General features: G+C 44.4%; 1 protein-coding gene across 1 annotated transcript in view; it reads left to right on the forward strand.

Moving 5' to 3' along the window:
• The window catches only part of LOC138491168 (solute carrier family 12 member 9-like), a 1,232,896-nt gene that overhangs the window by 197,852 nt on the left and 1,012,278 nt on the right, over positions 1-22,766 (forward strand). The window contains exon 2 of the mRNA XM_069617543.1: positions 2,921-3,055. Within this exon, the coding sequence (XP_069473644.1) occupies positions 2,921-3,055 (135 nt within the window). The remainder of the gene's footprint in view (positions 1-2,920; positions 3,056-22,766) is intronic.

The raw sequence follows: 22,766 nt of genomic DNA on the forward strand, positions 1-22,766 counted from the left end.
TGGGGCTGATGGGAGTTGTAGTCCAATACATCTGGAGAGCCAAAGATTGCAGACCAATGGCTTTTCCTCTATGGTTGGAATGTGTGACGCTCATGTATACCTTTTTTCCATTTTTTGTATGCATGCTATATTTTTTGCTTACTTTAGTAATTACTCGTGCTTTCACTTAATGGAATATGCAACACAAAGTAGACATTGTGTTACAGGGTATTTTGTAGTGTATGTGTCTGTGTGTAGGGGCCTAGCCCTAGATTGACACTAGTCCATTCCCCTCCTAAGAGTGAAGCCAGGCATCTCTGCTCCCTTAACGATGAGACAGTTTGGCCAAGCTTTGTGGACACCATGGTACTTCACTAAGGATGAGTGCTCTTACGCCCCTCCTCAGAGTTATGGAGAACACAGTTCCTAGCAGCCCTGTCCGCGTGCGGTCTGTGCATGCCAGGGTGCTGGCTTGTGTGTTTGCCAGCAGCCTGCCTGGTGTTGTGTTCTGTTCAAATGAAGATGGTGTTTGCCACTCCTTCAGCCTGGATCAGGGTCCTTTGTTGAGTCGTGCTTGAACCTGACGGCCTTCCGGTTGTTAAGTAGGCGCATGCTCGGTGTTGTGCTTGTGTGTGTAGGGAAGACCGGGACGTGTACTGGTGTTTTTTTTTAGTCCGATTAAATGGGCATGCTTGACACATATGGGCAGCTTGGGACTGTGTACAGATTGTGTTGAGTATCTGCGGGTTCTTGTGGTTCAGGGTGAGCGATGCATTGGTGGATAACAGGTTATGCCGAAATTAGGAGGTGAATGGCAGTGGGTGATTGGCTCTGTGAGTGACTGTGGTCGAACATGTGTGAGTGGTTTCACGAGTTACTGTCATTGGGCATGGTTGTGTGGGGCGTTGCGTGTCATTATAGGCGACCGGCGTAGGAAGTGGGTGAGAAGTTGGCATTGGCTGTCATTGAGTGGAGTTGCGATTGGTCCTGGTTTTGCACTGGTATGTGTGAGTTGTGCTCCGGGCGGGGGTGGTATGGGGAACAGCTGTGTTACTTTATGTCACATTGAGCACAACAGTCGGCACTGATAGGGTCTTCTGGTGCCCGTTCCGGTCTCTCTGTGCTGAGGGTTACCATGGTTTATGTAGCTATGAGATGGATTTTCTAGTGTTTCTGAAAATTCAGATGTCCCCGCTTTGGTATAGTGCTTTCTTTGACCACAGTTTGTAAAAGCACATGTAGTTTGACCTGTTATGGTAGTTTCCCTCGAAAATGTGTATGTATATGTAGGAGAGTAGAGGGGTAGTCAGGGTATAAGGGAAGGACATGTGGGGGAAAGTATGGGTGACCACTGGGGAAAAAGGCTCAACCGCCCAAAAAAGGTCAAACTAAATATCCACTCAAACTGTTGTCAACAAAACCACATAGAACTCTTCTTCTGCTCAGGTTATGGTTTAATAACTATTAGTACCCGGCGGGGGCATGGTCTTGGCTTCCCAGCCAATGAGGAGGCTCAGAACTTGGGCACCACACGGGAAATCCCAGCTCCCAGCCTCCTCGGAGCTGGAGGCCGCCATCTTACCCCACTGGATAATGAGGTAAGTGCTCCCCCGCACCACCACCCCCCACCCCTTTCCCTCCTTTTCCACACATTTTGCCCCTCCCATCCCCACCACTCTTGCCTTCCGCTGCCATGTCTCCCGCCGACAGTTGTGTTCCCGCCGCGTCCCAGCACGCGGCTTGCCTTCATGGAAATGGAGAATAGACTAAGTGTAGTCGCTTCTCTCCCGATGCATGGTGTCGATCTTTAAAACAAAAACAATTGTTTAAGTTGAGGAACTGCGTACGCGTCCTTTTTCAACTTAAAAAACACTTATCAGTTTCCCGGTACAACGTGCCGGGATAGTAATAGCTATATCACCCTCACAGGGGAGGGTATTACCGGGCCTGGCAAAGCTCTTGGCTATCAGTAAAGCCCTCGCTTCGCTCATGCTTCTACTTGGCTCAGGGCATTACCCGGCCTGGTTAATGTACCCCCACCCTCCGTTCGGGTAATATTGGTTAAATAACCTTTGTGTTGGGACAAAAACACAGGACAAAACTGGAGTGAGTCTCTCCCTCTCCCTTTCTCCCTCCATCCCTCTCCCTCTCTCTCTCTCTCTCTCTCTCTGTCTCTCTGTCTCTCTCTCTCCCTCTCTCTCCCTCTCTCTCTCACTTTTCGTACCCACAAACAAGTGTTGGGAGGACACAGGTTGCATATGAATTTCTGGAAACTTTCGCTGATTTCTAAAGCAAGTCTACAATTGTGGGGAAGTCGATTTTGCGAGACAGCCTTCCTCCTGCTGTAACTTCTAGGTGGGTGGGGAGGTTAGCAAATGTTGATTTGGGTGCCATGTAGGAGGCTACGATCCCTTTCTCGGTGTAAAAACTAATGTCAGGATACAGTGGCTGCTGTGAAAAGGAGTCAACTGCTAGTACAAGGTGTCTGTGGTGGGACGTGGGTGTGGTAAGGGCCTGGTGGAAGATGGCCTGGTTGTAAAATCAGAGGTTAAAGACTTCCAAGAAAAGATGGGGTTGCAAGTGTGGAAATTTACAAAAAGGATGGAACGACGCTTGTCCACCATGTGGGCATTGGATGGAACTTCGGGTGTTATTGGATGGAGCTTGTAAAGGGATGGAAGCAAGGAGGTGTAGTTCAGAAGTGTTAGGTGCAGATCATAGGATGTGATCTTCACACACCCAAAATGTGCCCAGAGAAGGCCATTAAAAATTAGGGCCACGCTTGCGGCCATCTTCCGTGGAACTGTATCAGTGCTGTGTGGTCCGCCACCACTGAATTCTTCTTTGTCGATGATTCGCTCACCTTGTTAAGAAGTAAAATTGGTGTACATTTGAGATGAGGTGCTTATTCTGCGTGTTTTGTTCTCCCCTCTCCCGGCAGGTTTTGCGGTGGGCCAGGCGGGCTTGTACGAGACCATGGGCATGTTCATCGTGGCATACATCATCATCGTCATGACGGTGCTGGCGGTCTGCGCCATATCTACCAACGGAGCCCTGGATGCAGGAGGAGCCTATTGTATCCTTTGCTGTAATGCGCTGCTGCACATCACTGGCCACACCCACAGAGGGGATCCCCCCAAAAGCAAGACTGCCACAACATTGGCATTCCACCAATAGTCTTTTTTGCCTGAAGTTATTTTCTAGTAGAAGGATTTGCCTTCTGTAAAATCTATTGGAAGACATATGGGTCCATTAGGAAGGAGGAGGGGGGAGGAGGGGCAATCTTGATATTACCCCACCACCAGGGAAAGGTTGTCAGATCCAAAATCGTTAAAAAAAAGTGGGGGGACTCATTAACATACCAATAGAATGTGGCGTTTTACCAGAATTAAGCATATCAGGGTGTCCTCTTAACAAAGTGGGGGGATTCCTGAAAAAAGTGAGGGGACTCAATCCACCCGCGTGTACCCTCTACTGAGCCATGGGCAGTTGCACAAACCTGCACTTTCAGCTGACTTACTTTCTGATTTACATGAGTGGCTGGATTTCGGGCCCAATAAATACACGTGGACAGTGGATTTCAAGATGGCAGCCTGGCTGACGTTAGAATGCTTCAGCGTGCTGGGCTGTGCCAGCTGTCAGGGGTGATGAGCTCGCCCTCGAGAGGGAGACTGATTGTACTTTGTGCTTATATAGATTACTAAACACATGTTGCATTAGCTCAAATCCCAGCCGATTTGTGTTGCTTCTCTGAACCCCCCGGAAAACAACGTCTTATTATTACTTCTGAAATAAAGAGGGGGTTGCTACACGTCGAGCCCGGTACATTGCCCGCTCGCTGCAGAGTACACTGGGTGTTCCTTGGCAGGTGTTTATCCGAATCTTGTGTTGCATGACACCTTTCTATGAGAAGGGCAATGCACAGAAAATGCACAGCTTTTTTAACACGTGCGATTTCGCTGTCGATCCCGGTCTCGTTTTGCCAAGTGAATCCAACCGGACGTGTGGAAAAGGACTTAATTGCACAATGTGCATTCAAAACAGTGTGTGCGTATGCAGTTGTAATATGTGCAAGCACCACTGTGGCATGTGCATTCAACATGTCGTCATATGGAGGCACAAAATGGGGAAGAGCAACTTTGTACACGCATAACATGCGGATGCGCACCAAATGATGACGTGCAAACACCACTTTTATTTGCGTGCACGACTTTATGATGCGTGTGCACACAAAGACTGTGCCTGAATAGCTTTATTTGTATATGGCAGGGACAAGTGCTTTGAAATCTAAGTTCAGTTCTCGCACCCATTCACTTTGTGGAATTGCTAGCCGAAATGCACGTGCCTGCAGCTGAAATGCAGGTGCCCGCATCTGAAATGCACGTGCCTGCAGCTGAAATGCAGGTGCCTGCAGCTGACTGGTGCGAAAGAAACCGTTACTGGCCGTGCACAGAACTTCATCCTCTGTGTGTGAAACGTGACTGCGGAGCCGATGTACACTGCACGGTCCGGGTTATTTTAAAGATGCAAAACACGGTACGTTTTTAAGGGCCTGCCATTTCTTTCTGCTTCTCTTGAAAATACAGTACACATCACGCTCGCCTCTTATCACTCACGAGTACACATAGCAGCGCAGTTGCTTTATATCCCACTGGGTAACATGCCTAAGCCAGTGTAGCGCCTTGCAGGTGGAGCTGCGCTTTGGAGTTGGAGCAGCGCTTAATGCGTATTTATTTTTGACGTAAAGAATGTAATGTAACTATTCCTCTAAGTAGTAACTTGTAATTTTGTAAACTTGTTACGCGGCCAGATACCTCAGGGTGTGGAGCGCTATATAAATAAGTAAACAAGCAAACATAGCGCGCAGGTCCAAAGAAGATGGCGGTATTCCTAGCCATTACGCCCCCACCCCCTCTCTTTAGCTCGGACATTGTTGCTGATGTGTGCATGAATTTCGTGCAAGGCAGACGCAGTGCTGCTTATTTGTTTCTTCAACATTTTCCATGTCAGCTTGCCTATAACCCGCTGCCGGCCAGTTCCACATGTGTCCCCATTGCCCCCGAAACATGCCCTCGTTTGCAATTTGGTTCAGCTTGGGCGATATACAGACGTCACTTTTTGGCGGTCTGAACTTTCTCATAAAATCAAGCGCTGAAAATACTTCCGGAGGGAGTTGTGTCCATCAAGCACTATTACTCTGCGTTGGACAAAAACCACGGTGTGCGAAGAAGTACTTTATTTTTTGGTCCAACACGATGCATCTTAAAATAGATAACTATTCCACAGACTAAAAAGTGTGTCGTAAAACAGCCTTTGTGGTTAAAACCTTAAAACTGGGATAATCTACTAAATTTTAATTGTAGGCACCCTATCTTAACTGTCCGTTGGCAGAGAGTGCAGGCTGTGCCGGTCCAGCGGCGGCCCTCCTCCGCAGCAGCGCCCCAGCCCTGTGCCCAAAGAGCGGGGAGCCAGGCCGACAGCTGGCACCGCTTACAAGGAAGGTGCGGGACAATGTTTTTTGGGTCCTTGTGCGAGCTTCAAATACTATGTAAACAAGTAGCTGAAAAACTGTTTTAATACAATATCACGCACCTGCTTAAAACATTTGATCTTTTTTGTATATTAAAAAAGGACATTTATTTGAACTTTCCTCCTGCTGGAATGGCTTTTGTCCTTGTTCTGAATTAAAGAGCTCTTAAACTCCCCGGTCCAATGAGGGGCTACTGCTGAGGTTGTGTTCATAAGGAGGCCTGGCCAACCAGAGAAATGGCGGGTTGCCAGCTGCAACCACCCACATCCGCCCCTACTGTACCTAAGCACTTGGTACTGTATGCAGATTGTGGGATGTGTGGCAGCTCATGGATCCTTGCCGTGGCATCGGCTGTCTCAACTCCCTTCTTCCTGCTCCTACACCATGCGGCCGAAAGCGAGGTGTAGGCAAAGCAGACCAAACCGATCACTCCGCTCAGACTTTAAACATAGTCCGACAGGAGTTCATCTGACAAAAAGCATTGGTGCATACAAATGAAAATCTAACGTGCTTCTAGTTAAGTGCAGTCATTTTGCTCCTACTTCAGTCGCACGCACAGCTCCCCGGCAACAGCAGCAGCCTGCAGACGCGAGCGAGAGGGTCAAGGTCCGTCTGGTGCTTCGGGCCATTTCATAGCCATGCTTTGGCAAGTTGCCATGCCAATGCCGTACACTGCTCCCAAACACCCCTTTCTCCTTTTTATTTTACATTTACAGTAGCAATGGATTCGCGATTTAAAATATTTTTTTTGTTTTTTTAAATTAATTTTTAAACAGGAATGACCTCGGAGCAGTGGGATATTCTAGTAATCATAGACACTGTGGGCTTGGGTTCTCCTTCCCTTCCTGCACTGCTCTCGAATTTCCCAGTTCACTGCGCAACAGAGCAATTCAATCCCACATTTTAAAATGAAAAGGATAAAACTGTAAGTCCCAGAATGCCAATAAAAAAACACGACTGGTATCGTTCTCGCGCATGGAAGTGGGGCATTTGAGAGCCCTCTTTGTGTGAATCAACGTTTGTGTTGGGAATAATTTGGGAAAGTTACCATTGTGTTTATTTGCTGAAGTGAGTTTTTTAGGGCGATCACTCTGCATTACTCCCCTGAATAGCCCATCCATCATGGCTGCTTATGCGGCTTGTACCGGCTTGTGACAGTCTTGCCTTTAACCAAGACAGGGTTGTTACGGGGATCCCCTTTGTCAGCAGCATCTAATGTCCTACCGGGGAGCTTAATTTGTACGAAAATAAGGGGCAGTGACCAAATAATTTCTAGCTCACCGGTGACACTACTGGCCGGGCAGCGCCCCGCCCACTGTTTACAACAACCACAGCTGTTCCAGATAATGGTGGCACGCCAGCGCCCTGGAGAGACAGCTCCTCCGTCACCCCTCGCCCCATGCAGTGCTGGTTGCTACAGTACCTGCTGTGGTCACAAAAGCCCCAGCATACTAGCAAGACAGAGGGGAACGGGGACCAAAAAGCAAAAAAAGTCCTGCACCCGTGACCCCGGCTGGTGTGGAAGTCATGCAGCAGTACATGGGTATGTAGACGGCCAAGAAGGTGGCATAGGCAAAGGAAAGGGTGGGTGTTACTTCGTTTTTCTTCTTTGGAAGCAACTTTCACTTTAGATATCATCTAAAGTACCATTGAGTTGGGTAACAATAAGCATCTGTTCTGTCATTAGTGCCAGGACTCCCCTCCAGAGGTGAATGTGCGCTCTACAAATTCTCTGGTTACATCTGCTATGATGACTTCAGGAGCTTTTCCTGCTTCCGGTTCATACAATTATAACAATAATTCAGCGGAGGAGGCAATACTGATGTACCCAGACTTTCATTATAATATTTGAAGTGCAGTGACGTCTAGTGGTAGAGCGACTTGCATGCCTTACAAAAAAATACATTTGGTTGGGGGAGGGGCATGCATGAGGGCTGCCTGATTTTCCTTATCCGGTATTAATTTTACAATATAGCACAACACATTTTCAAATATATTTATACATTTCCACTCACTGAATTTTCAGTGGTCCACGGAGCAGCCTGAGAGAGGTACAGGCAGCCTGTGACGCTTTCCGGCAAGGCCTCTGTGGTGCGTGTGCAAAAATGAACTAAAAATATGGCACCGGTGCACGGCCATTTTGAACATTCACTTCCATTAGTGTAATGAAAGCCTATGTTTTTGTGTACCCAGTAAGCAAACATGAATTCTGCAATGGTTGCAAGGTCACATAATGATGTCAGATGAGCTAACTGTGGAGGATAGTTGTTGTATTGTCTATTGAAGGACGAGCCAAGAAGCGAATCAGAGCTTTGCAGGTGCAGTGATAAGGGGAGCTGGGAACGAATGTGAGGTAGAGAAGCTGGGTTTTTCCACTTCTAGCTAGATTTTTCCACTGTTTGCTCCCAATGCTTGCTGTCTGCTCTTCGGCCGAGGGCAGTTTTTTAACCATGAAGGGGAGGGGATTTCCCCATGAAGAGCAGAGGTATTCCTCATGGAAAAGTTAGAGAGAATTGGACCCCGGGTGATGCAATCTCGCTGAGAGGGAGGAAGCTCCGCTCCAGACCCTGTTAGTACAAGTGATCTCTCTGCCTACTTGCTCTGGGACTAAGCAATGTTGTGGTGGCCAAGATGAAGGTGTCTTCAGCAACCATTCTAATGGTGATGCTTTTCTTCCATATTTATATATAATCTACTATATGTTATGTTTCAGTTGTGTGTGCATTTATATAGTGTCTGCATAAAGGGCCTGTAACGAGCCATTGTTTATTATCAACTATTGGTCTAACTGTGATTTCTTGCCTCTCTGAGTCCAAGAACTTTTGCTGGGTCTGTGTAATAGGGTGCGTGAGTCTGAGGTCCCTACACAGAGTGGACAAAGCAAAACAGCCCCGGACAGAGTGGTTTTGTGATTCTCCAAGCTGACGTCTCCTGTCAGCTGCTCGGCTACAGCACAATTTGGCATGCGGTCATAGATGGATGCACCCTTTCCTCACAACACAGGCTCCACATTCAAATAACAGCCTGGAAATTAGGTTCTAACGAACAAGGTACTGTTTTTGTTTCTCCAGCACCACTATTTAGCACTGGGTATCTATTTTTAAATGTTCTAAACCTTTGAAAAGGAAAGCAAATACTAATTCTGAACAGAAACATCAGTTTATACTGAATGTAACAAGAACTATCTCCAAAAAGTGGAATTTTAAATTATATCATCAAAATAAATGAGGCAACTACCTATTCAATTGCAATGGTTATTTACCTTAAGGGACTAAATTAAATATATACACTGGTGTTTTTTATGAAGCAGGCAACAATAACATAGCAGATTTTTCATATTAGCTCACACTATATACATGAATTAGGGTTTTCATTATGTGCACCTGTGATTTAATTCACAATATATATGTCTAAGATAAATGTACAGCTTCTTATAGCAAATACTAATGGAGCAATATATCAATACGGATAATCACATAATGGTGTCCTGAGTTACTTAAATACGTTGTATTGGTATTCAGTCGAAATATTCTGCTCACCTCTTTTTGGCCCTACAGTCTTCAAAGATTTTTAGCCCTTTAAGCTACATAAGTCAGCTAATTATGGTGTCAAAAAAGGGTCAAGCAAAAGAAGTGTCTTCCCCACCATCTCATATTTTGAAAAGGCAAAAAAGTGACTATCTCACGCAAAAAGAGGATACTTGAGATCCGGCCATGCAGACCATTCTGATGGAAATGAGGGCCCTGAAGTCCTTTATGGAGGCTACTAATTACACATTACAACAGCTCGCTGATACATGGTCTACCTTTGAGTCAAGGATGATAGAAGTGGAACAACGAGTAATTGATGCAGAGGATGTTACCAGCAGAGTAGCAACGTTAGAAACCACAGTCTAATCTCTACAAAAGCAATCTGAAAACCTCAAAAATAGAAACAGAAGGAACAACCTAGGCATTGTGGGCCTTCCAGAAGGGATCAAAAAAGATAATCCCATCTTGTTCCTTAATACGTTGCTCCCAAAACTCCTCGATCTTCCAGCGTCAGTGAAACTAAATATCCAGAGTGCCCATCGAGTCGGCCCAATGAATTCGGCGCACAGCACTAAAAATCCTTCTATAACACTATCTTCGGTTTTCTGGATTACACCCATGTTCATCTCCTAATGAACAAGGTGAGGCTAAATAAGCAACTTGTTTGGGATGGCAGAAGATATATATATCCCAAGACGCAGCTAATGCGACTGCTGCTAGGAGAAAGGAACATCTTACATTCAGACCTTCTCTCTGGCAACTAAATGCAAGATATTGTGTCATCCACCCTTCAATCCTCAAAGTTACCCTCAATGGTCACACTGCTACATTTGAAAACCCAACAGATCTGAGATGTTTTATTCAAATCCACAAAATTTAGTAAATGGATACGTCAAGACCAACTACTTAATCAGAATCACAAGATTTAATGGCTAGTTACTTCTGAATATTTCACTGATATCTTCTAACTGAGTGGGGTGCAGTTTGGGCCTTTTCTCACCAGGCTCTCCACCCCTATTTTATTACTGTCAATATGACTTGGTGTGGCTGTTTCCGGTTAGCAACGTGTTTATCGATAATAGTATCTTACCTTTGATCATTGATGATCTACACGTTGACTTTGTTCGTCTCTCTCTCTCTTCCTCTTTTGTCTTTCCTTCCATGTTAACATTCTTTTTACAAGAAAATCAGTCTATCTATGATAAGTGGTGTTCTATCTATCTTTCTATTCATAATGGCTTGCAAACAACTATAATAACAATATAGGCTCTTAATTTTAGAACGCTTGATTTTTATGTATACCTCAATTTAAGGAATGCAACATAATACAACATCCTGGAATGTTAAGGCTCTACGCAACCCTATTAAAAGACAGACAGTATTATCCCATGTCAATATAACAAAACTGTTGATTGCATGCATTAAAAAAAGCAGCTATTACAGACTGAAGCTGCTAAACTTAAGCAACTTTGGGTAGGTCAAGGTTTTTCAAGTGCGGGGCATGGCTAGAAGAATGGGGTTATTACTCTGATTAATAAAGCACACAAATGTAAAGTTGTGGAGACTGACTCCCACAATATGGGAAGGTGGATGTTGGTGAAAATTTAGTGGAGTCCATTGAATACATTATTCTCAATGTCTATGGTCCCACCTCTCAGATCCCTCTTTTTGGCTAAAACTAAGGAATCATCTCATCCAATCCTCGTAATTCAATTGTCTTTCGGGACTGTAATGAGATTATGGATCCTTTTCTTAATAGAAAATCTAGTGTATACTTTAAAAGCACTGGATCCCATAAACAATTTCAAAATGTTGTATTAGAATTAGCATGGCACATAACTCATCCTTCTCATTTAGAGTATACCTTTTTCTCCAGCCTCCACAATTCCTTTTCTAGATTAGACTATATAGTCCTCTCTAAATCTATGTCAGATATTCTTCTTAACACTACAATTGAATGCATAGCATTATCATACCATGCTCCATTCCATACCCAATTTGCAATTTCACAGAAGGATCATAAATCGAATAGATGGTGATTTAACACGGCTCTTCTGAAGGATGAGTTATTCATGCATTTCATCACTCAGTAGCATAGCAATTTCTTTGCGGAAAATAATGGTCCAGATATGTCCATTGCCAACTATTGGGACTGTTATAAAGATGTACTTAGAGGTCATATCATAAAATTTGTTGCTAACAAGAATTAGATATCATTCTAAAACAACTGAAATCCCTTGAATTCCAATATGCATGCAGTAATGCTCCTTCTACTCTTAATGATATTATTAAACTGAGACTTCAATACAATAAAATTACTTCACAATACTCCTGTGCAAACATTTTAAAATACAAGGCAGACATTTACCAATTTTCCAATAAGATAACTAAATCACTTGCATTGTACCTTAAATTTAAAAAGGAAAGAGCCTGGGTTGCTGTTATCAAAGATCTGATTGGGGATAGGAGGTTTTCAGATAACAAAATATTTACCAAATATTATACTCTTCAGAATTGCAGCTTGACAACCCTCATTGTCAAGAGTTCCTTCGGCATGTCCCTCATTCTACATATCCAATTGTCGATCTCAACTCATTAGATGACCCTATCTCTCCCAGCAAAATCTTTAAAGCCATTAAAGATCTTAAAAAAGGTAAAGCCCCAAGCCCAGATGGTTTCCCTATAGATTTGTATGCACACTTTAATAACCTACTAGTGCCTACACTTCATGAACTCTTTTCTCATTTTATTACAGTAAACAAGGCACAGGGATCTTTCTCAGTAGCCACGTTAATTGTATTTCCCAAGCCTATTAGAGATCTGGAACTTCCCCAGAGCTACAGACCAATCTCCCTAAAAAAACTGATTGTAAAGTCTTTGTCAAGATTTTAGCATATAGACGACTACCTCTCTTACATAACTTAATTTTAAAAGACCAGGTAGGATATATCAAAGGTAGACTTTCCTCCTCTAATGTGAGGCTATATTTAGATATCCTAGATATTATTAATAAATTCAAAAAATTCTTGTGCAGCTGTAGTCCTCAATGCTGAAAAAACATTTAACAGGGTTGAATGGGATTACATGTTTAAAGCTCTCAAATTGCATGGAATTGACATCCCTTTTCTCTCCACGATTAAAGTGCTATATTCAAATCCTAATACAGATATTTTCATTAATGGGCAAATGTCCCCATACTTTCCTCTCTTTAGAGGTACACGTCAAGGCTGCCCTCTATCCCCACTTCTTTTTATCCTGGCATTGGAAAGCTTTCTAGAAGCAATTATAATTTTTCTATTATAATGTGCTTAATACCAGCAAATGGTTTCTAAGCACAGGGTCGGGGTTCAAACCTGTGTTGCGCTGCATTGTCTTGCTTTCAAGACAACCGCGTTGCCCCGAGCTAGCCTTCCTCCCCAATTAGACAAGATAATGATATAGAAGGTATTGATGTTGGTACAATACAAGTAAAAATAGTGGCGTATGCTGATGTTTTACTGTTTCTGAAAAACCCTGATACTAGTATACAATATCTATAAGACATTATTTCACGTTTCTCACTAGCTTCTGGTTATAAATTAAACACAGATAAATCTGAACTATTACCTCTTAACATACTTTGAACTAGACTTCATATTCAAACTTTTGGTATGAAATGATCTCCAAAAGGAATTAAATATTTAGGTATTCATATTGCCTCATCCATTAAAAGAACACTACTGTCCTGTTATCAAGAATTAAAGATTTTATGATTTCATGGTCCCCCCTCTATCTATCCTGGTGGGGTCGCATTGAAACTATTAAGATGACGATCTGCCCAATTATTTTATATCTTCTCTATATGCTACCAATCTCTTTCCCTTCTTCTTTCTTTAAAGCCGTGGATTCATGTTTAGTCAGTTTCGTATGGGGAAAGAAGCGGCACAGAATATCAATAAGCAAACTTAAAAAACCTTCTTCTTATGGTGCAATAGGGGTACCTGATTTTAAAGAATACCATTTAGCCTTCGTCTTGAAGCAGAAGCAGATGTGGTTTGCTGCCACGGATTACAATAGTGTGCCTATGCGTCTGCTCATCGAGAGAGCTATGGTTTCCCCTTTAACTCTTGCTGCTTCCTACACCATGAAGGGGAAAATAGATTTGTGGCATTAAGTTTATTAACCAGCTGTTCTCACAGGAAATTCCTGTGACTTTTGATCAATTCGGTGAACAATTCTTTACCCCGGTTACTTATATGCATCAATATGCGACTATTTTTAATGCAGTAATGGAAAATTATGATTCATTAATGTGCAAGTGGTGCTTTTCTAATAAAGAAAGATTACAGCATATGCATTATTTTAATTTTAGCACCTGCATATTCTGTAAGGCTCTTTCTGGTGACATTTCTTCATAATCGAGTTGGAAATCCCAGATCGCATGGAAGCAAGATTGCTCTTTATTGGATTGTGAATAGATTGCCCCCCTGTTTGGAACAACTTCTCCAAGATTACCACATCAGCCAGATTACGTCAAACATTATATTTCTTTCCTCATAGACCCTCCATCACTCCAATAAAGCTATGAAAATGCAATGCTGCACAGAATGACAGATGCTGGAGCTGTTTACATGCAGTGATCTTTCCAGCATATGTTTGTTGACTGCAAACTTGTTAAAGCATATTGGAAAAGTGTGGTGCACAATCACATTTATCTTCAACATAACACAAGACTTTTGTTTAAATTTCTTTTATTGGGCGGTGCACAGCTAAGAGGTGTCTCGGAAAGTAGTGCTCACCATTTATTTGATCTTCTTATCCTAGTTCCAATTCAAATTATTTCATACAATTGGAAAAATCTTGGTCAAATTAATTATAAAATGTGGTCGAACTCTGTATGTAACATTCATTGGCTAGAAAAATGTGATGCCCCGTCCCCTTTACTTTCACCTAAACACTAATTGAAGTGGCAGCTTTTCATTAGCTTCTTACCTAATGCAACTCCTAACTGATGACGATGTATAGCATTCGTTGTGATTTCCTGCTCCCCCCGCTCCCTTCCTTCTGTGGGTGTCGGTTTCCTGTCATTGTATGCCCTCTCCTGTTTCACACTTCAAATCTGTAGGTTTTGTGTATCCAGTTTATAAGTATACTTGACCTTCATGAATTTTCCTTCTAATATTTGCATTAGTTCAAATCTTTTATCATAATATTGTTTTAGTATATCCTCTGTAGTTATTAAATGCCTTCGATGACATTTGTTTCAAATAAAAACGTGAAACAAAACATTCAAATAAATTAAACAAAAGGAGACTCAAGGGAAGATGGAAAGTACTGACTTTTAATCTAGTGCAAAGGTTTTGGAACATCTGCCACCGCCTACTCTGAACACGATCTATGAGGGCAGCTGAACATACTAATAATACCCCCAAGGTCGTCCAGGGGTAGGTATGTGTGTGGGAAGTAAAAGTGTACACACGTTTGAGTCACTAAAATGGAAAGCAGTCAAAAAGTAACACAGAATGCATTCAAAGTTTCAACAGATGATTTAGCAGTATAGAAATACTATTACAAGTGACCAGAACCATTTTCTATGTCATTTCTTTATGGTTATTGTTTTATTTAAAGTCTGTAACTTGTTGATATCTGTATCAAACTCAATATTTAAACAATAAAAATCATTAAAATAAAAAAAGATCAAAGAAATAGGCGATTTGTTTTGGCCATTAAAGTTCTGCCTGGGCTTTTAAACATAATGCAGGGAACATATGTTCCTCCATTTGTAAAGTTTACTTCCTGGAAAGCGCCCTTTTATGTGGAGCGCATCCTTCCGGCAGCCTCGTGCACTCATAGATAGGAGCTCGAACTCTGCAGGGGTTCAGTGAAGTGATTGGCTACAAGGAACCTGTTAGATAACATGAAGCGGTATGCTTTCACTTTAAAATGTAAAAGCAGAAATGTGAACATTGTGTTAAAAAGTAGTGGAACCATGAACAATAAAACATGTTAGTAGGTGAACTCAGTTCCCATTAGTTCATGCTCACTTGGACCTCACCAGCTAGTTAGCAGCTACCAAAGTCCTCATCCATTTAGGCCGAAGATTTAGAGGAACACAATGCAGAATGCACGTTTTTCATGTGCATTCGGCATGGCAACAAATAACGAATTCCCACATTATGTCGAACACGGGGCGCAGGGGCTGTAGGGGTTTCCCCCTTTACCCTTCTTCAACTTTGTGGGAATTCGGGGGTTGCTGGGGTGTCTCCTGCTTCCATAAGAAGGACAGTGGGGGAAAGTGAAAGTAAAGGAATAAATAAAAATGAACCTTGCGGCGGAGGTTCCGCCCCACAATGGGGAGGCGGAACTCACGTTGCAGGGAAAGTGACGTGGGAAAGGAAATCATGTAAGTGTGCCGCCACGGGTAAAATTTAGGGGTAAAGGTGTGGAGGGGAGGGGGATTGTGGTCAGCGGTGATCTATGTGATTATTCTGCACTGCATACTTTGAATTAGACATTTTTGGATTCGAGATTTTCGGCGCCGCAATAATCACATAGATCCGTCCTCATCTTCTCGGGTACATAGCCATCAACTCTCCTTCCACCTCACAGCATTCTCACTCCATCTACTCGAATTGTAGACATACTACCTCCCGCAGGGGTCTTCAACCTGTGGCTATCCAGATGTTATGGGCTAAGATTCCCATGATCCCTCACAATCCACTACACTGGTTGGGGTTTATAGGAGTTGTAGTCCAAAGGCATTTGGAGAGCCAAAGTTTGCAGAGCCCTGACTTACATTGTCACTCTTAGGGGAGATTTCCTTTCCTCTACTTGCACTGTTGAGCTTTCAATGCCAGCCTCAATGATCTTCCCGGGTGATGGTACGGCTGCCGCCAGCTCCGCACTCTGAGCTGGTGCTGGGAGTACCAATACCACCACCTTTACCGTCTTAATCACCAGAACAGGCTGCTGCAGAAGCAGGAATCCACTCCCTTGGAATGGAAGCAAGCATCCCAAACGGGTATGGCCGGGGCCTTCGGTAGTTCCGATTATAGACTCTTAGGGGGTAATTCATGGATTATTTGCGCCAAAAAAACAGGATTTGTGCGCCATTCTGCCCCCAAATCCCTGCTTAACAAATGGGGATTTGCGGGCAGAATGGCACACAAATCCCGTTTTCTTTTGGCGCAAATAATCCATGAATTACCCCCTTACTTTTACTAATCTCCAGCACATATGCAAATAAACTCCCCTGAAACTCATTGTATGTTAATCGTTCATATCCATATTTATTATGGGTATCCTGAAAACCAGACTGGGTTTTGCTAGACATTTTCTGAGGCTTTGCTCTTCAGGGAATATCTACAGGTCACTTATGACCAGCTCTGGGATATTTTAGCTACTATAGCATGCTACCACCCCGCCCATCAACCTCTGTTAACCCTAAATTACTCTGCTGCTTCGTCACCAGGTTTGTGTTTTATAAAGCCAAATGCGAATACTATGGTCATGTTTAGGGATGGGCAAAATGGCTAAAATAGGTACATTCTGGGCAAAATTCACCCGCTTGGAGAAATTGGCCATGTCTAGTCTGTTCTGCTTGCAATTTCGTTTTTCTTTTCCATGACATTTTTTTTGGGGGTATCATGAAATTTTCCAGGCTTAAAAAACGAACTTTAAAAAATAAAAAAATCTGGATGGTTTCCCGTCTGAAATTTTAAATGTTTCAACAAAATATCAGCAGCATTTCTGCACATTTGGTGAAAACGAAATCTGCCAGAAAAAAAGGGTAATCCGGTACAAAAAAAAGGCCCTGCTGGCGAATTGTAATTTCAGGTGATTTTCGTCAAGTTGGTTTCTCTTGCGGCAAGTGTGCACACCTCCCACTGTGTTGACGAGCCGAGTCTTAAAAACATTGAAGCTGCTTATAACAAGCTGCTTGCCCCCACACTGCAACAGCTGGACTGGCTCCACCCTGCTCAGTCACTCTTTCTAAGTCTTCCTACAGGCGAGTAAGCTATCTTAGTGGGTTCCTCATTCACTACCGAGAGATGCCGGTAACCGTACAGTAATCCCTGCCGGGGCGGTTGGGCCTTTACAGGTAATGACATTGAGCTGGTAATTACTCCAAGGAGCTGATTCACAAGACTTTTTTTGGCACTTGTGCATGCCGATTGCATGCATGCGCAACACAAGATTCTGCATCCTGTGGTTGGATGAATTATACAAAAAGAATTTGCAGGAAGGGCTTTGCATGGCAGAATCTACCCGCAATAGAATTTGCAATCCGGGGTGGGCCACTGGAGGCCCTTCCCAGACGGATTTAGATCTGCTGGGGAAATCTCCCAGAATTGTTTTGATTTCAGGAGCTCTGGTGAATGGATTCTGTCATGAAAGTCAGATCTGCTAAACAGTGTCACTTTCAGGCAGCGCTCTGTGTTGCACAAACTGGTGTTGGATGAGTTTGTACCCAAATTGGGTGAATTACTGAATTTACCAAGACACACCCTGAATAACTGCTGCTTGGCATGAGTACCTGACATGTGCAGCTGCAATGGGGTGTCACTTTTAAACAGTGCCAAGCCGATTTTTTTCACAAAAACTGTAAATGTGCCAAACCTGGAACAGAATAGCTACAAATCTACCATTGGGAGGGGACATTCAAGGCTGGCCGGGGAAGGTGCCCTCCAAAGGATTGCTAGCTGGCAAGAACAACACTCAAAGCTAATCTAATTTTCTGCTTTTTTTGCAATGAAAATGGGATTATCTTTGAAAGGGAGCAATCGGCTTTAAAAACACATAACTGTATGAACTCAGAATCCTATGGAAGTTAATAACAATGCAAGCCATGAAACGATGCCCCCTGAGCTTATACAAGTTTGCCGCCAAAGGCATGTTGATGTAGTTTTCGGGTCAGCTTGGTGTCCGTGACTCCTTACTGCCAGGGACTTTATGTGTGCCCACTGTCTAGGTCTGAGTTTGGCACCTTTGCCATGAGGCAGGAAGTGCCCTGGAGGTGGGGCTGGGAAGAGTGCTTCAAAGGCGAGCCGGGTCAGGACAAAGAGAGTTCACACCAGGGTGGAAATGACTGGGGTCCATTTGGTGCAGGCACACAGAGGAAGTGGCCAGAATTAGAGTGGCTCAGAAGAGAACGGTTCCACCACATTATATTGCTTAGGCCACCATGTGACCTGCGCCTCCTCCCGACTTCTCGTGGGGACAAAGCACTGTGATATGACATCAATGGGCAAAGGATATTTTCAGAACAGCATCCCTGATTGGAGACCTTATATAAGGCTAGGAGATAAGCATCCGATGAGGCATTTTCATCTATAAGGGAGATCGCCTTCCCTTAGTTGGTTGATCTTTGAACTCTCAGAAGAAGGATTCACTGGAACCTGGTTGGCATTAGAGTCTGTTCCAAGACCCTCTGCCAGGGAGGGGAAAACCAGAGACTTCCAAGGGAGAGGGAAGCTTTTCTCCCTACCCATCACAAGGGTCCATTTGGAGTGAGCTGTTGGTTGTGGACCTGATCTTCCCTTTTACCTTATCTCCAGAGCTAAGATCCTGTACACTGGAGGTGAAGGACCCCTTTAGCTGCTCCAAGCTACCCTTTCTTGTTGGGAAGGGCAGGAGAAATGACTCACCATGTTCCGGAGACCAGGGAAGGGGTCCCCTAGCAACCCAAAAGTCAAGGGACATCCCTGGGCCCTGGTTCCCATCTCAAACTGCTTGTGAGGTACACTCGCTTGGACATCACCTGCCTGTCCCACGTTTCTTCATGCCCACTGCCATTGCTGTATGGACTGCACTGTGTGTTGGACCCAGTCGCTGAGTTTACCATTCCAATGTTGAATCACTACCTGAGGAAGCTCCCAGGAGCCTGGATCAATGCTGTAGAGTCCTCAGAACAAGCACTAACAGCATTTGAAGTGGTCCTGTTATCCCGATGGGCGACAGTGGCATTGGATCTATGTGATCATTGCGTGCCCCGTAATACCGAAGATGAAAATATCACATAAATCACACCGCTCCACATTCTCCCTACCCACAGCCCGTCTATCCTAACTTACCTTTTATCTGCAGTCCTTCCTTCACTCCAGTGTCTCTTCTCGCCCATCTGCGGCAGTGGAAGTTCCTATCCCTGTAGAGGGTAAGGACTAACGTTGCAAGATCCTTTTTTCCCGCCAAATCTCTATTTTCCTCCACTTTGCTTTCTATGCTAGCAGGGGACACCCCTACAGGCCCCAAATGCCATTATACCATCCATGAGGAGCGGGAGACACCCCCACATCCCCTCCTCCCCCTGTTAGTTATAATGGGATTCAACATTTTCGTAACTTCTGCATGCGCAGAAATGCGCATTCAGCATTTTGGGGGTGATACAACGAGTGATACCGTGACATTTAGACCTCTACCTCTACTTTTTAAACTAGATTTTCATTTAACTTGAACATTTGCTGCTGAAATTCTTCCCTCTCTGCCCCCCGTCTTCAAACCCAGTGTGCCCATTATTCCAAAGTCTGCACTCTCTGTGTTTTCATTTACAGAAGTGGGTTATTAATGTGTTTTATTAGTCGTGTGTATTTTGATTTCAATGACAGTTTTGAATACAGTTTTGATTGAAGATTTATTTCATATCCCGGTACTGTTGCTGTTTTGGTAGCTTCTCTGCTCTCTCACATCTTCTACTGAATAGTGCAGCCTGCCTTTAGCCTGCGCTACCCTGAGAGGCCCAGGAGGTATATAAGTCATATTGTGCCTTGTTCCATCTTTATGATTGGGATCACTGCTGGTTTTAGTAGTAGAGTGGGGCTGAGTAGGCGGTTTAGCAGTAATCATTTCATGACTATCCTCGGGAGGATAGCTCAGGGGCAACGCGGTCGCCTTGGAAGCAAAACAACGCGGAGCAACACAGGTTCGATCCCTGGGTCTGCGCTTAGAAACCTCTGGGTATTGAGCGTGTTATAAATAACTCATTTTAATACAGACACAGCCCTAATCAGGGTCCGACTGGGATATAAAATAGTAATTGGCACCAAAGGAACTATGGCCCACCTCCCGAATTGCAGGTTGTGTCTTTTAATGATGAAGTATTTTAGTAGTATCTGGTGGTGGCTTTCTATGAAAAATATGCACAGAAGGGTGCCTTATCCAGCACTTTAGGCGCGTAAAATGGGTTAAAGGCCGCAGCTGCACAGTCATTAAAGTGTACCACAATGTGCTGGCCTACAGTGGCCTGTCAGGCCGGCCCTTCAGGCATTACCCTATTGCTATATGGGCCAGTCCAAGCCTGACCCAGATTCACATAAGTAATTCTTGGATCCATTTTTCCTAGTTTATTGTTACATCTGAATCAGAATTGACATGTACAAACTACATCTGTGGGCAGAAGCCCTTTAAGGCTGTTGCTCCAAATGCTGTCCCTGAAGCCACGTGAGTGGGGTACTGACCGCAGGCCCCGCATCCTACACATGGGTGGTGGGTCCCGCTCACCAATGCATGTGTTGGTGTTGGGAATGCAACAGACTCTTGGACATGCATGGCGGGTCTGTGTGTGGGTCCAGTGCCCAGGGGGGACTGAGAAGCAAAAGAGGCCCTGGGAATAATGTTCAAAGTGGCCTCATGTTACACATTTTCAGCAATCCCAGCCCTTCTCCTATGAGAACATTTGGAAATAAGATAGTTTACCACACGCAGATGGCCCAGGAGGCTGAGGCCTACCGGGAAATCTCTGAGTTCCCTATCGAGCAGTCCACCAGTGCCACTGGGAGTCCAGTGTAGTCATACAGGGCGAGCAGAGTGCCAACTGTGAAGGGGGATGTAGGCCATGCCCACATGCCCAGTGTGTACAGCGAGTAGGGTCACTGTGCCCAGAATGTTTCTAAAACATTTCCCCGGGCCGTACAGGCAGGGTGCCAGCTTCACTACAGCACAGCAGTAAAGAAAAACTTAAAAACGACTTCTTAAACATTGCTAAAAATGTTTTATGTTTATCTTTGAACCGCCTTTAAGTGATGCTGTTTCCTGGGAATGTCTACGTTGTTTTAACGTCGTTTATTATTTTGCTATCCCAGAGAAACTGAACTTCTCTTAACAAAGTTTAATCTAGTGTTGTCCAACTCCAGGTCTAGAGGGCCAGAATACTGACAGGTGTTCTGGATATCCCTCATTAATATTCATGAGGAAAAAATGTGCATACATTTACAATCATTGTATGCAAATGTATCAGTCAGATGGCAGATTAAACTACACTCCCTGCAGGACAAAGATCTCCAAGACCTCAGCCCCTGGACTGCTACCACCAGCACACCTGCGTCCTCCCACAGCAGTCCCACTTAATTCATCTACAGCCGCTCCCGATGCTTGCTTACAACACGCCCAGCCCTGCCTAGGCATCATGAGAACAGCCAGGCTTTGCTTCAGAAGATCACTTCGAGCTCCTAATCAAGAGCCTTTAAGCTACCCTATCTCGGGGGCAGAAAGATCATCTTGCTTCTCTGCTCGCACCCAGCTCCACACCGACCACTCCAACAACAACCTAACAATCACCCTTCTTCTCCTCCCCTCAAACCACCACAGAGCCAACACCCACGGGATCACACCGTGTCACTCAATGGGACCCTGATCAATGCCCGCTCCCTCTGTGCACACGCTACCAATATGTATGACCCATTAGGAGCACCACCTCGACGTCTTGGCCGTTACAGAAACCTAGCTGCACAATACAGCAGGTCTGTCCCTCTCTCTTGCCAATCCTCCTAACTTCTCCATTCTCAGAGCAGACAGATCAGATTAAACAGGAAGTGGCATTGCCCTCATCAGAAAAACATGCTTAGCCTTTAGAGATCCATCCCCCCAACCAGGCTCAAACTACTCCTATCCAAGCTCCTGATCAACCCACAAACCACCATCAACATCCTCATTGTCTACCGACAACCTAATCACCTTAACTTCCCAGAACTCAACATTCCCCTCCTCCTTTGCCCTCTCATCAAGCCTGCAACCAAATTCCTACTACTAGGAGATTTCAACCTCGGCTTCAATGATGCCACAGACTCTTAAGCCAAAGACCTAATCAAGTCACTCACTGAGTTACCCAACTTATCCATTCCCCTACCCATTCAAAGGGACATACCCTGGACTGGATCCTCGCCCTTCAGAGCTCTGTCACTACCATCATGCCAGTACCCTGGTCCGTTCATTCAGTCATTGAATTCTGCCTCCACCATTCCACAATTCCACATTTATCAAACTTCCACCTACCCTCTCTTGCAACACGGGTAGACTCACAGAAGCCTGCTTAGGCCCCACACTGGTGTAACACCTCTCAAAATCCACACCTGCTTGCAATGACTCACAAGCCCAGGCTTCTCGGATCCTCTCAGCCCTCTCACACCCTATTGACCTCCATGCCCCTCTCAGAAGATCCAACACCTGGTTCACAGAAGAACTCATCAGCCTTTGTCCATCACAAGCGCGCCCTAGAACACACAGAGAAAAAATCCCCCACCACTCAACCTCAATGCCTTCTGCTCTGCCTCCAATACATTCAAGAATACCCTTATTTCGGCCAAAGCTAACTCCTTCAATACCACTATCATCAAAGCTAGTTCCAGCCTGAAAGAACTGTTCTCTATACTGAAAGAACTAGAACATCCCAGCCCCACCCCCTCTCCTGTCCAAATTGACAAAGCTTGGTGTACAACTATCCAAGCAGCCCTCTCGAACAAAATCAATAAACTACA

This window comes from Ambystoma mexicanum, chromosome 10 (genome assembly GCF_040938575.1).
Source record: "Ambystoma mexicanum isolate Mex_15411 chromosome 10, UKY_AmexF1_1, whole genome shotgun sequence".
NCBI classification, from domain to species: Eukaryota; Metazoa; Chordata; class Amphibia; order Caudata; family Ambystomatidae; genus Ambystoma; species Ambystoma mexicanum.